The 15,162-nt window shown below is 31.1% G+C and overlaps 1 protein-coding gene across 2 annotated transcripts; it reads right to left on the minus strand.

Annotated features, from left to right (window-relative positions):
- Positions 1-1,353: 1,353 nt before the first annotated feature.
- Positions 1,354-15,086, minus strand: LOC139506036 (glutathione synthetase-like). Of its 2 annotated transcripts, none has more exons than XM_071295325.1 (13): positions 15,043-15,086; positions 13,978-14,074; positions 11,480-11,666; positions 10,228-10,303; positions 9,792-9,946; positions 9,013-9,055; positions 8,597-8,670; positions 7,919-8,083; positions 6,750-6,819; positions 5,659-5,850; positions 4,466-4,547; positions 4,038-4,227; positions 1,354-2,809 (listed from the first exon to the last, which is right to left on the minus strand). In XM_071295325.1, exons 1-13 carry the CDS (start codon positions 15,058-15,060, stop codon positions 2,659-2,661), a joined length of 1,500 nt encoding a protein of 499 aa, XP_071151426.1. In that variant the 5' UTR covers positions 15,061-15,086; the 3' UTR covers positions 1,354-2,658. The 2 variants fall into 2 exon arrangements, with proteins under 2 accessions (XP_071151426.1, XP_071151428.1); XM_071295327.1 differs by lacking the exon at positions 15,043-15,086 and adding an exon at positions 14,631-14,746.
- Between the last annotated feature and the right edge of the window lie 76 nt (positions 15,087-15,162).

Here is a 15,162-nt window from a genome sequence, read left to right on the forward strand (position 1 = left end):
CATGGTTCATCGACTTTGAATACATGTTATATATATAAATAGTAGTGCTACATGTATTTTAATTTCAACATTTGCATTATCAAAATTACAAAATTACAAAAAGGCGACACATATCTCTGTGATAACAGTTTATATTTAAATTCCTCTGTACTATTGGAGCTCAGTATATTTTTATCACTAGATGTTAGGCATCCAACAATCGATCAATAATTCATTATTCTAATGAAATTGGTATAATGGTTGTGTCATAAAAAATTTAAAAGTTGGTCGTCTCAGGAAGAAAACAAATTACTCTCTATAGTACCCCAATTATTTTAGCATTGACATTTTCATTAACACACACAAACATAAATTGCACAATGTATGTAAGGGATAACATTATACAATAACATTCACATTTATGTTTTGTTGAAATCATTTTAAAAGACATGTAATATACTTCTTAAAATGATCTTTCTTTAACAGAAACTGATTACATGAAGGAAGGGACAGAATAAAAATACTTTTCCCGACAAAAGTGTAGCATACAGATGGTGATGTGTCATTGAAATTGTCATACCCATGTCTATATCTTTTAATTGGATGCCAATCAAACAAACTGATTATGACACTAAATACTAATTACGTAATGTAGGATTGCTGTCTCGCTATAGAGTCAATAAGAAAACTATGGATTACCAATGAGACAACTATCCATCAGTGATTTATATGTGTGCAAAATAGGTCACCATAACTTCTACACTGACCAAAATCCATACCACAAATTAAGTTACAAAAGGCCTGACTTGCAGAAAATCTTAAACAATTCTAACCAAGAAAACAAATGGCCTGATTTTTTGTTGAGCCTGTGACTTTTGTGGAAGAAAGTTCGACATAGGGATAGTGATCAGGCGGTGGTGACTGGTACCTCATACCTGTCAGACAGTTTTCATTTGACCTCAACCTCATTTCATCGATCAGTGAACAAGGTAAAGTTTTCATGGTCAAGTCCATAAATCAGATACTATTATATTTGGTATATAGAATGATTGAAAGGTGTACATGTCCAACTGGTAGGTGTCACCGCTTTTTAGCGGTCAAAGTAAGTTTTTGTCCTGTCCAGAGTCAGAAGCCTCTGGGATTTGTTAGTCTTGTATGATTTTTAATTTTGGTTTCTTTAATATATTTCGTATTATTTCCATTAATATTATCACTGAACTTGTACATATTATTGTTTAGGGGCCAGCTGAAGCATGCCTCCAGGTGTGGGATTTCTCGCTGCATTGAAGACCCATTGGTGGTATTCGGCTGTTTTTCTGCTCTTTGACACATTCCCCATTTCCATTCTCATTCTTATTAGAGACCAAAAAAAGACTAATTGCACTAGTTTTTATTACAGAATTACCAATATTCTGATAAAAATGTATGATTGTATAAACTATAACATTATATACTAAAATCTGAACACAGTAAACTAAACATGACACAATTATTTATTTAAAGAAATAAGTATTTTGCTTGGTACTACATGTACATGTATCAACATATATTTTCTGTTTTGTCTAACAGGATATACCCTGGAAACTTTGTTATAAATAATGCCACAATTTCTATTCCTGTTGGAACAAATATTCTATACCCTTAATTTCATTAAGAATATTTTTGAATATTTGTTCCCATGGTAGAATCTAAACTGGGTGTTGAGAAAAACAGAACTGTCTATATTTTGGTTTATTTGATCATAGTTTTGTATGCAGTAAGTTTCTCCTTATTTGAAAAAAGCATATTTTTGAACAATTCAATTTTGTTGAAATACATTGCAAATTTATTAAACCAAAATATTACTTAAGTTTATATCAAAAAAATGAAAATGCTCCACAGTAAAAAATATAATCAAATAAACAACATGAACAAATAAACCTTTGACTTTTCTTGTTTTTATGGTATGAAAAATTATTGTACTGTTTAAAATGGTTTTAACAAAAATTGTTATATCAAATTCCATTATATAGAATCATGGATTTCTCAGTATAGGATATAAAAAATATCAAATTGGAGGCATTTATGTATATCAAAATGGATAGTTAAAAAATGGGTAAGTCTGCATGCCAGCAATGCATGCCATGTCACATTAAATGCAATCAAAACTTGAGATAATCTTGACAATGATTAATAGTATTATGCTTACAATTTTCTATTGGCAATTTTTTCCCATCTATTTGTACTAAAATATATAAGAATCTGCTTAATACACATTATAAATTAAGTGTTTCTATACCAAATAAAAGTAAAAAGCTGCTATAAGAGCATATGATACATTTGGCCTCTAAATGTTCTATAATAGTACCCATAAGTTGGAAGAAATTTGAAAAAAATACCTTAAACTTTAAAAAATTAAAGCTGTTACTAGCAATGTAAGTTTTCTTCCTTATTTCATGAAAAATATGGAAGAGAATCGCTTAAACGTAAACTGAGTAAATGCAGGGCATTTGTCTGTTATATTTGTGATAAAAATAGTTGCCATCCTGGTAATGACAAAATTCATTTTCTTTTCTAAATAATGTGAGCCTTTATTTAAGCCATTACCTTTATTGTAAAAAAATATTCAATGTAACTAAAAATAGGATGCATCACAGTATACCATAATACATTTGACAATCAAGTGATTATAACGAGTAATTATAATGTCCACCCTTCATTGATATCAAATATAAGATATGGTGTATCTATTACAGAAAACCCTACAACAACCCCTCCCTCGTTAGAATCCTCACTTTTAGTTCTCACTAAATGTCCTATTTCTTTATTCTCTAAAATATCTGTCTCTGATCTGAAATAAAAATAATCCATTTTACAAATCATACATGCAGTGGATTTAATATAATTTGTCCAGTTCTAATTTTTTTTTTAGTTTTGACACAGTTTGTGGATATTATGTGAACCAATAGGTTAAGTAAATATTAGATTGACACATAAAGTAATCAAATGGGCATAATTTGTTAAAATCTAAGGTTACTCTTTTACTATTATTGCACATGTATTCCTTCAAAATAGCTATTTTGGCTTCAATTTTAAATTTGTTTTCCAATCTTCATAACACTCCAGCTGTCCAAGAATATATTGCTGACGTCTCAAATAAGTCTGTCAGTGAAATTGTTTGAAAGAAAGTATTCTTATTATTTCCCCTTGCTTGTGTGTATATCTATATGTTAAGAAGTTAAATGCAATAAATTAAATTTTTTACCAGATGCTCCACATGACGCAGCTTTATACGACCGCAGAGGTCGAACAGTGAACAGTTATCGCAAGTATGGACACAACATTCAAGCTTGAAACAGCTCTGAATTTGGATTGTGATCAAATTTTTGACATAATATAGATTTCTGACACAAAAAAATGAAAGCATCTTACAAATCTATTAGGAAATACTGTGGAGTGTTCAATTAAAGATTTCTTCTTGAAGTTTGAGAAAAAAATTGAACCCCTAAAAAAAATTGAAACCCCAAAATATTTTGAATCCCCCCTTGGAGCTATCACCACCAAACTTGATCCTAGTCTTTCCAAGTCTTTTCATTGTAGTATATGGAACCTTGTAGTACAATTTCAGAGAGATCCATAAACTTCAACAAAGTTCTTGTCCAGAAACTACAAAAATGCTTGTTTTTGGTCTCTTTTTGGCTCTTAATTCCTAAACTGTTGGCACCATAACCCCCAACATGAATCCAAACCTTCTACTTGTAATATTAAACAATGTGGTTCAATTTCAGAGCAATTAAAATACTTATACACAAGTTATTATCCTAAATGTAGAAAAATGCTTGTTTTTGGCCCTTTTTCCTAAATGGTTGGGACCATCATCCTCAAAATCAATCCCAACCTTCCTTTCGTAGTTTTGAACTTTCTTATTAAATTTCAAAGATTCTGTTTAACATAAACTAAAGTTATTGTCTGGACACCAAATGTGTCTTTGGATGATGCAGAAGACAACATCATACCATTATACGATCCCAAAAAGTTTTTTTTGCGGTCGCATGAAAATAGATCAAAATGATTATTACCCTAATAAAACTCCATAAATTCCTATTTCATTGACCACATTCCTCAATAATAACTCCTCTCCTTTCTTTATTAAATAATTCTTCTGAACAAATGGGAAAATTCTTTCCATTATAATATATGCCGATCTTTCATCAGAGTCTCTATTTTCTTTCAAAAAGTCAGGAATTTGTTCATCATATAAATTATTCCCTGGAAGAAAAAAAAATGTAATAGTATATTAATGCATTCATTAGACAATCCAATAAAAACTGTATCTTACATTTATCAATGTGTGAATAATGCGAGTTTCACTTTGCTGCTCACATAAAAAGCATTCTTCATTTAGTTATTCTATTATTTTCATCGTATGGAACTTTCTCTACTCTCACTTTTCATATGTATGATATTTTTCCAAAGAGTTATTTTCAAAAAGTCAAAGTAAACATACCACCACCTTCTCTCTGTGGCTTTACTACAAACTTTCTTGGTTCTTTTATAGCTCTTTCTATTACTTCATCACCCTCAGATCCCTGAAAATGCAGATTAATTAGTAATCACCACAAATGACTATAACATAAGTATTTCAAGATTTTCTACCATGTTAATCTAATTTTGGAGTATGATGTAACTGTGCTGTTTCACCACTGTCCCAGATTAGGGGAAGGTTAACCCTTTGAGCAATCAAAAACATGTTTAATCCATCTCATTCTTTATGTGCCTGTACAAATTAAGGAATCTGTAGTGCAGTGGTTGTCTTTGATTCATGTCTGTCATATTTTCTTTGTAATATTTTATGTACGTTTTTCTCAATGTGGAAGAGCGTTCAGTGACCGATAATTGCTTATATCAACTTCAATTGAACTCTGGTGGATAGTTGTCTTATTAGCAATACTACCACAGCTACTTATGTTTATAAGAGTCAGAATAATTTGTTTAAATGTCCGTCACCATGCCCTCACACAAACTGTTACTTATTGTCCAGGCATATTATAAATTAACATATGGATGTTAGTGTACTGCAAGGCAGGCTTAAAAAATACATAACATATTAACAACATAACCTATTTCTGTTTAAAGTCAGAAACATCTACAGTAGTTGTAGTATGTCATACCTTTAAGGGTTTTTTTTTCTTTATCTTAGGCGAATAGGATTATAATACTGTATATTCGGAAATTATTGCGTGCATTTATTATTGCTATTTTGTCATTTTAAACTTAAATGTGGTTTTAATTTCTACGATTTTGAGAAAAGTCATGCTTAATTCAGTTAAAATATTACAAAATGCAAGTTTTAATTGCGTCAACAACTCTGTCGCGTTATTCGCAATAATAAAAACCTCACAATAATTTCTGAATTTACAGTACCAGATAAATAAATTGATAGATTTTGATAAAGATTCACAACATCTATAGGCCTGTGATTCTATGTTGTGCTCTTGATGTCTTTTGTTATTTTTGCTGTTGGGTTTCTGTCTCATATATATATACCCTACATCCCTGTTATATATATATACCCTACATCCCTTTTATATATACCCCAATACCCTTTACCTCATTCATTTCAAGTTTGGATACCGTAAAAATATTCACTGAAGTGCCGACATTCCAACAGAAATTAACAAACAAATAGTTTCTTCTTACCTTATCTAAGCTATACTGTCCTATAAATGTCTGTCTGACTCTGCCTACTGCTACAGGGTCAGACAGAAACCTTTCCACAGCTCCTGGTCTAGCTAGCTCCTGTTGGATCTTCTTTGTTCCTGCTAACTGGTAATGTACAGTTGGACACTTAATGGCCTTTGACCTTTCTATTTTCAATCTTGTATCCCAATCCTTCAAAAAAAGAAATCATTACAAAGTGTTCCATACAAATTTTCAAAATTCAAAATACATATTATTACAAAATGAATGACATGTGAAAATCAAAACTAAGCTTGGAACTTATAAAACTAAACTTTGCGGAAAATTTCATAAATATCTAACAAGGCAAATTATAATTAGTTATCTTTAGACATTCAATGTTTGAAATTTCATAATGGAACCCAAAACTGACAAATCTGAAATCATTAAAATCAAATGGAAGCCTCTAGCATTGATTCAAACATGGAGAAAAATTGTATGTAAATCAATTTCAGCAACTTGAGTGGGAAAAGTTATGGTGGGTAAACTGACTAAGTGAGCAAAAAATAAACTCAATAGCAGACAGAGGGACCATAGAATATATAAAAAATTTAGCTTTTGTTGACCATATTGACAGGTTTTATGAAAAGATATTTCAATGTCTTTATGAAAAGATATTTCAGAGACACTGTTTTTATTCAATTAAGCAATTATCCTAGTAAAGGTATCTGCAATATGCCATCACAGCTAGATCCCACATGAGCCTGCTCATACCTAGGAGTTAATGCAACACGTTGCCGAATTTGATCATATTTTGACATTTTACAATTAAGTTGTTAGAAACTGTCATGTCATTAATTTGATTTTTGCATCCTGGTTCTTTTAGCAATCACATGACCTGTTAATGTTGTATGTTATGGTCTCTGACCAGATCATGATTATTACAGTTAACAGTCAAGAAAGGTTTATAGCTGCTTATGGGGTATGGGTTTCGCTCATTGTTAAAGACGGTATAATGACCTAAAGCTGTTAACTTTTATGTCATTGGGTCTCTAGTGGAAAGTTGTCTCATTGGCAAATATAGTACTTCTTTTTTTTAAATATATCTTCACCTGCTGAGATTTATATTGGTCAGGAGAATACCCAGATCTGAAGTACACAACAGCTATCTCTTTGCCATCTCTGAAAGATAAAAATGCATATTGAAATGATATTACACTGAGTGTACTTTATATTACAGTCATATGAAATGAGTGAGTGGTGAAAAATAATGTTTATCCAATTGAACCAATGCATGTATATATCATAAACTTAGTCCTCTGTGCACGATTTTATCATTATTTTCGCAAATATATCATATAATCGTCAATTTTTTTCTCTCTCTGTTTGTTTTGATTTAACAAATATGGCTGCTCATTAAATGCCGTGTTTTGAAGCCGAGTTTTCCTGATTGTCACCTTATAGTAAACAAATCACAAAAAGCATGGGTATTGAGCACATGTTTAACATGTATAATCAGGTATTTGTTTATTTCAATGACCGATCCATGCGTATTGCGATCACCGGTTTTTTATGAGGAGGGTTACGCTCGGGTCACTATGCATACGGAAAATATGTCGGCGAATTTCTTCCTGGAAGCAAGCAATTAAAAATAAGTAAACTTCTTCTAAATGTGGACAAATTAAAGAATTTTCCTCAGAAAAAAGTATAGGTACATAAGTTGTATAATGAAAACTATCCATTTAGTTATAAAAAACATATGCATATTTTTTTTAATTTGAGGTTTCTTATGACTTTAAAAATTATTTTAATTGATATGAAAATGATAAAATATGACATTAATGAATGGTGAGCATTTTCAAATGGGAGAAACAATAATTTTTAAAAACACAGAATAATTTTGGGTAGATGCAGGATTTTTTCAAGACCAATTGGTGATCTTGGGTTGTTATATGATCTTTTGTCATGTTGGTGTCTCTTTGACACAATCTGCGTTTCCATTCTCAATTTAAATAAAATGGTTTTGAATATTTTTAAAGATCACAATTCAAATGAGATAACAGGTCGAAAGGTTGCACCCCAATCACCAAAAGTATAACTATCTATATGAGCCACAAATTTATCTAAAGGTATCTCTGGTTTTCTGATTGATATTTGGTTTCCATCATTTGATTTTGTACAGGGTTTTTGTCTTTCCTTCTTCAACTTATAATTTTGATATTGCCTTCTTATGATCTTTCTACATTTTATAAAGTACAGATTATCCTTTGAATTTACCTACATAAATAATTCTTTTGAATCATTCAACACACTGTTAGTTCCTATGTCTTGAAATGTACTATAAATAACTTTACAATGTCTATTTATATTAAATGCCTCCTTTTCTAACCAAAGTTGGTCCATTCTGTTTCTCTCTACTTTATCCACTATAAACAAAACATATGCACTGAAAAATATGAAAGTGATTCAGAGGTAAAAACATAACTATAATAAAGGTGTAGTCACTTCAACTAACATGTACCTATATTCTAAATAATTATTTCAATTTGAATATAATTGGAATTTTCTTAATTTAACTGCCATGACTGACAGATTTCACATATTTTTTTATTTTTAATTACAATAGTCATAGCACCAATTGACTGATATTAACTGATCAAGGTCAAAATGATATCACACATCCACCTATGGTTTTAGCAAATTAGATCTCTTACTTTATAAAAGTATTAATTGTTTCATTTAATAAATTGGTATTTGTCAAATAATTACATAACAATTAAATTCATATGATGTATAATAACATTTAACAGAACTAATCTCGTTCATCAAATCAAGATTACAATAAGGTAACTTCAGTGTTGCTATGGGGCAATTTTTGTCAACAAAAGTTGAAGTGATGTAGAAGGTAAAAAAAACATGGATTTTTATACAGTTGTATTTTAAAAGACAATCATTTTACCTTTGTTTACCATAAGATTCCCAACCTATTACCAAACCTCCTGCTAAACCATTGGCTGGATTATTATCGGGCATCTGAAAATAAAGTTTCAAAACTGAAAATCTTGAATGCTATATATATTGAAATGACTGAGAGGAATTTTTTTTTAGATTTAAAGGACAAAGTAGAAAAACACACACTGCAATAAATAAATTGTCTGATCAGCTTGATATTTTAAATAGACTTTTTTTATGGCTATGAAATTTTGAAATTTTCTTAATATTTATCGGTGTATTTTATCAAGGACATGCAACTCATTCTATTTTGATTTGATAATCAAAGTATAAAGTAAAATCACAAAAATACTGAACTTAGAGGAAGATCAATTGGGAAAGTCCATACCTTTATAAGAAACATATGTAATGTATAAAACTTACATTATCTTCTTTGAACTCAATATCAGCCTCTGACAATGAATATCTGAAGAAAACAAATTGTATCATATAATTGATTATACAGTTTACAATCACATAAATATAAAACTATTATGACTTTTAAATAAAGAAATAATTGAAGAATTAGAAAGTGTGAAAGTCCTTAAGGTAAGGAAAAGCAGTTCTGACTTTTAAGAGAGATGTTACTTTGAATATGGGACAGGCAAGTTATTATCATCCTTACTACTGGTTCTTCATGTTTTTGTTAGATATACAGGATGATGTGGATCTAAATATAAGAAAAATGTGTCCATGTATAGATGCCCCTGCTCAATTGTTATAAAAACATCAAATTCAGCACTTTTAAAATTTATAATGAGACATAAATAAAGAAAGGTGAAAATGATGCCATTAAAATTTAAATTTGAAATGTATTTAGTGGTATTAAGCATTGTGTGTAAGTTTCATAACAATAGGTTGAGGCAAAATAAAGTTAGAATAAGAAAATATAAATTTTTACCATTTATAAAGGGCCATAACTCAAAAACAAAAAAAATCTGAATTCATTCCTGCTTTGCCTAGCAGAGGGGCATAACAATGCAATCAATTAGATACAAATTTCTTTTTAACAATTTTCTTGTGAAAAGTTTCTTTTGCTTTTCTTTTTTTCATGTTATTTCATTGTATTTAGGGGAAGTTTCATGTTGACTTTTAAAAATCAGAAGAATTTTTATATTTGGGGTTCATTAAATGCTATCATATAGTAATTGATATATAGTCACCTATGTACATCTCTAAGCTGAGACACCAATCCGCCAAAACTGGAAGCTATTGTATTAAATTCTATCTGTTTTAACTTCAGATTGTCCATATTTGTATTGGTTGTACCTCCTGTGTCCATCATGTAATCATTTCTAAATAGTCCTAGGCATTTAGTCTGTAACAAATATGAAATAGAAAAACAGGAAATACTTGTATTAAGAAACCAAGTAAAATTTACCACTCTGATACACATTTTTATATTAAAAAAAATAATTCATATGTATTTTGAACATTGACCAAAACAAATTAAAGTTAATCCATGAAAGAAAGGTGTATTTTCAAATGAAAAAATTGGTGGAATACATATTGCTTTGACTCCTACTTTACAAATTTTAATAATTGCATGTGTGATCTCATTCCAGTAAGAATAATTTTGTCACAACATCATGAATTTACCTGTACAGGCCCTTCCTTTTTAACAGCTTCATAAATATCCCATAAATGTTTGGTAAACTCATCCACCTTAATTACACTAAAAAAAGAAAGATGAATGTTAACCAATAAATTACAATAAAGTCTAATGAAATAATGTTCAGATAATAAAAATATATGAATTATCTCCCCTTTCCATAGATGTTTGACTATAACCACGAAGAAATCATCTATGGCATGGGGTGATACAATGCAATGGATCCAAATATATCACTGGATTGTTTTCTAAACCAATTTAAAATTGATATGATCCAATGTTAGAAGCTAGACACCTGCGACCAATTGTTCAAAAGTGTTGTTAGCCTATTGTGCATCTATTGCACTATATTTGACATCAAAAGTTTAGCAAATTGTAAAAGTTATTTATTATCCATACTGCCTTTTTATTTAAGAATTGAATGCTTCTTTTTGTAACTTCATTGGGGTGTAAAAGCATTGACTGAAGTACATTTTGTATGAAGCGCGGAAGCGCTTCATTCTTAAAATGTGCGCACGGTCAACACTTTTACAACCCTATGAAGTTACAAAAAGCATTCAATACTTATAATTACATTTTTTAGCTAGGATCATGAAAACACGAATTTTATCAATTTTTTATTTAATTTACCTGTGCACTTTATTGTGGGACCACGTGTTATCATGAATGATAAATTTTATTGTGTAATGCAATTGCTGAAGGAATAACGTGTGATGTGCAGTTAGCCAATCAGAATAACGTACTATAATGAAACATACATCTAATGTAATTATTTTAAAATAATGCACATTATCCATATTATTCCTCATGATAAGCTCTAATAGCTTGACTACGATTAAATCAAATTAAAATTCAATAATAATACAAATTTCAAAAATATAAAATTATCTCCCCTTGCTAAATATGATCTGATATGGCAATTCAAAGAACACATAAAGCCAACAGTAAATTGCTAGAACCAAAACTTAAGGACCGGTCTGAAATGTAATTGTATTTGAGTACTCATCAATATTTTCTGCTGTTACACTGGACCAAATTAAATATTAGTTAATATAAAAGAAGATGTGGTATGCTAGCCAATGAGACAACTCTCCACATGAGACCAAACACAGAAATTAAAATCTATAGTTGTTTGGTACAGTAGAATTCAACTTTTCTCATGGTTTGGAGATTCAAATTACAAGCCATCCCCCTCAAAAGCTAAAATTAAATAGAACACGCTAAACACAAATAACTTACTTTTTTAAACTCTGATAAAGAAAATCATGATCATGTGCTACTCTGTGCATCATTAAGTTAAAATCTTTCTGTGCTTCTTTAGCTTGGGATAAAAGTTTACTAGGAATTTTACTCGGGAATAAAGTAAATGGTCCATGATGTATCAGATCTGATGAGGATGGAGATTCAGCTGGTCTCATTTGTAAACCTGTCAAAAATCAGTTTATTAAATTAAGTGTATATTTTTTTCTGCTTTATGTAAATAAGAAGATATGGTATGATTGCCAATGAGACAATTCTCAACAAGAGACGAAATGACACAGAAATTTACTGCTATAGGTCACCATATGGCCTTCAACAGTGAGCAAAGTCCATACCGCATAGTCAGCTATAAAAAGGCACTGAAATGACAATGTAAAACAATTCAAACGAGAAAACTTACGGCCTTATCCAGCCTTATTTACATAAAAAAATGAACGAAAAACAAATATGTAACACATAAACAAAGGATAACCACTGAATTACAGGCTACTGAGTGTATATTATTCTGTACTATAGTTTTACCTAGACAAAATAATCCTAAATATTTGTAAATATAGTCCCACATTTGATGTTGACATGGAAAAAAGATTTGTCAAACGATCTTTTGTGAACTGTGAACTTTCGTACCAGAACAACACCTAAACATGCTGAATTTTCTCTGATTTTAACTTGACCATGGAAAGGTGTGTTTGATTGACAAGAATTGGCAGTTTTCTTGATTTTTTTGGGTGGTTATATCTGATTACATGTATATGGGATCCTTCACCTTATAAAAACTGGCTACCTGCTACCATGATATAGTCAAGGTAATTGAATGTTGCATGAGACTCTAAGATACAAAATGATTCAAATGAAAAAGGGTAAATTTATATATATACCGGTATATATATATATACTAAGTGCCAATGAAAACGCAACACTTTTGTTTTTCCAAAAAATCTTATAATTTTTATTTTATTTGTATTAGAACTTTGTATAGTTGGTTGAAAATGACTTTTAAGACAATTTTCGAAAACTTTACGGTTGAGTGATTTTTGGAACAAATGGGAAGTAAGGGTTATTTTGAACGAACAAAAACCGAGTTCACCGCTTTTCAACATACACACCATTTTCACGACTTTGTCATTTAAACCTTGGCTAATGTCATGAATTTTCCCGCCCTTATTGTTAGGAAACTGCAATAAACATCTGAGTAAATGCCAGTACTTTCCGACAACCAGCGACATGCTGTTTTTGGCATAATCCAACAAAGCCTTTCACAGTATACAATTACGAGAAGACTGAAGTTGTAGCCTCTACAATAACCCAAATCATCCACAAATTCAACCAAAATGGATCATTTAATGATAAGCCACATCCCGGGGTACAAAAAGCAAGAAACGCTCAGCAAGACCGATACATTTGACCTTTCACATATCCGATATCGACTATGATGGCTGTCCAAAGGTCAAAGAGTTCAATGGTGGTTACGGTAGAACCTTTGGAGCAATTCAGTTGAATGCACCATTTGCGCAGAAATTGTTTAAGAGCACCACAGTCTTTCCTTAGTGACATTTAAACGGCCGTCTGGCGTAAATATCGAATTCTGTAGACCAAAAACCATTCATTATGTACAAAAAACGTCAATGGTGGTTACATAGACATTTGGCACCCGCCTTGGCTTAAAGTCATGCTTTTCGCCGGATTTTGGTCCGATCGACCAAATTTTGCATCAGATTTGACATGTTTTAGACGATGAAAACCACCTCCAATATCATAAAGTCAGCTTGAGTTTGCTTTGCGGGACAAGTGGAATAACATTCCTCAGGATCACATTAAACATCCGGGATGATTAATTCCACGGCGCTGTCGAGATTGCGCTGCACCACGGGTTTGTAACATTTTTTGTTAGGACTGTTAGTTGATGATTCGACATTGGATGTTTCGTTTACCTATTGCGCCCGAAAGATGACAATAAAACATTTTTGTTTGAATTCGATCTATTGTGAAAATAGTTAATTTTCAAGAACAATTTATTTTGAGAGATTATCATTTCTTATATAAATTTTATTTTTGAAAAACCAAGTGTTGCGTTTTCATTGGCACTCAGTATATATATATCCTGCATTTCCTGGTTAACCATACTGCAAAAATGATGACGTTAAATAAGAAAAAGAATATCATGAAAGCTATTCCATTGTCAGTGATTTTATCTTGAATTGTTTTTGCTATCAGAAGTCAGTAAAAATTATTCAAGCTAAACACACACTTTTACACAGACCTATATTTTAAAATCTCATTTCTATTTAATTCATACAAACTTGAAATTCTATTTCTGTATGTCATGTATGTAGAAAATGTTGTCATCGACATCAAATATCAATTATAATCATGATTTAAAAGGAAGGCTGTTTTGTGTGATTACAACTGTTAGAGGACAGGTTGATTATAAATGTCAATCATGATTAAATTTGTTTGATAAAACTAAATATAAATACCACTCAATAATGCCATTTCTTTTGCTCTTTCAGCAACTTCTTTGATCTTCATTACATCCATTTTATTGACATGCACACTAAAGCTTCTAAGATGTATCTGTAACAAAAGTCAACATTTAAAGGAATAATAATGGTACAGCCACATTTTTGTGTTCAACATTTGTCATTAGTTCCCAAGACATTAATCAGGTATCAGTACTTTAACTTTCATAAACATTTAAAGCTATATGAAACTAGGGTTTCTGCTACACAGCTACTTTTAGTACAAGTAATCTTAATGTACAGTTCTAAAGATGCATATCAAATTACAGGGGAGGATCCAGTTATCTTAAAAGGGGGGGGGGGATTCAGGACAAAGGGGGGTTCCAACTATATGTCCCCAAAAAAGGGGGGGTCCAACCCCTGAACCTGCCACTGTATTATATATATACCATTATACCATTGTTTGTAAATCATGCCTGTATGTCAAAAATGTCAAAAATGATCACATGGACCAGAGATCAAGGATTCCAGAGTTAGGACTACCCTAGTAGCCATCATAGACAAAAGACAATATTTATCCATCATATATATCCTCTTTTATATGTAATCATGGTACTAACATGTGTATTTTCATAAAGATCCAATGTAAAATCAGAAGTTTAACAACTTACAATCAATTTAACTCAGCTTTAACTCTGTTGTCAGGATATGCTAACCGATCCTAACCGTTGTAGTTTTCAGGGTAAAAAACAGGACATGACACACAATAAAAAATGTTTGTATACATATTTAACACGGCTCGTTTGAGTGTAAGTATAGTGTAAGTTACAGTACATATATACTCAGTGACCCTTTAATAAACTAGAATACATACAGACAATTGAAGGAATACAAATAAGAAAATGAGAATGTACAAGAAAAAAATCCAAAATGTGGGGTGTGTTTGGATATACGCCTGAGGCGTCCTATGGTTACCCATAGGTTCCTATGGTTTGATATTTTGTGTATAAAATATCAAACCATAGGTACCTATGGGTAACCATAGGCCGCCTCAGGCGTATATCCAAACACCCCCCTTGTTACCTGCTTCAATACCCTCATCAAAACGAAAGTAGAAAAAAACAGAGATTACGATTTCGGTCGATGTAAAATAAATATTATGATAATTAAAGATTCTGTCCTTAACATAACATAGTCTTCAGA

This window comes from Mytilus edulis, unplaced genomic scaffold (genome assembly GCF_963676685.1).
Source record: "Mytilus edulis unplaced genomic scaffold, xbMytEdul2.2 SCAFFOLD_170, whole genome shotgun sequence".
Classification (NCBI taxonomy): domain Eukaryota; kingdom Metazoa; phylum Mollusca; class Bivalvia; order Mytilida; family Mytilidae; genus Mytilus; species Mytilus edulis.

Coding starts and splice junctions, on each gene's coding strand:
- LOC139506036 (XM_071295325.1), bottom strand. Junction 4,228..4,465: donor GCCACAGAGAGAAGGTGGTG/GTATGTTTACTT, acceptor TTTTTCTTCCAG/GGAATAATTTATATGATGAA. Junction 2,810..4,037: donor ATTTATGGAGTTTTATTAGG/GTAATAATCATT, acceptor TTTTTATTTCAG/ATCAGAGACAGATATTTTAG.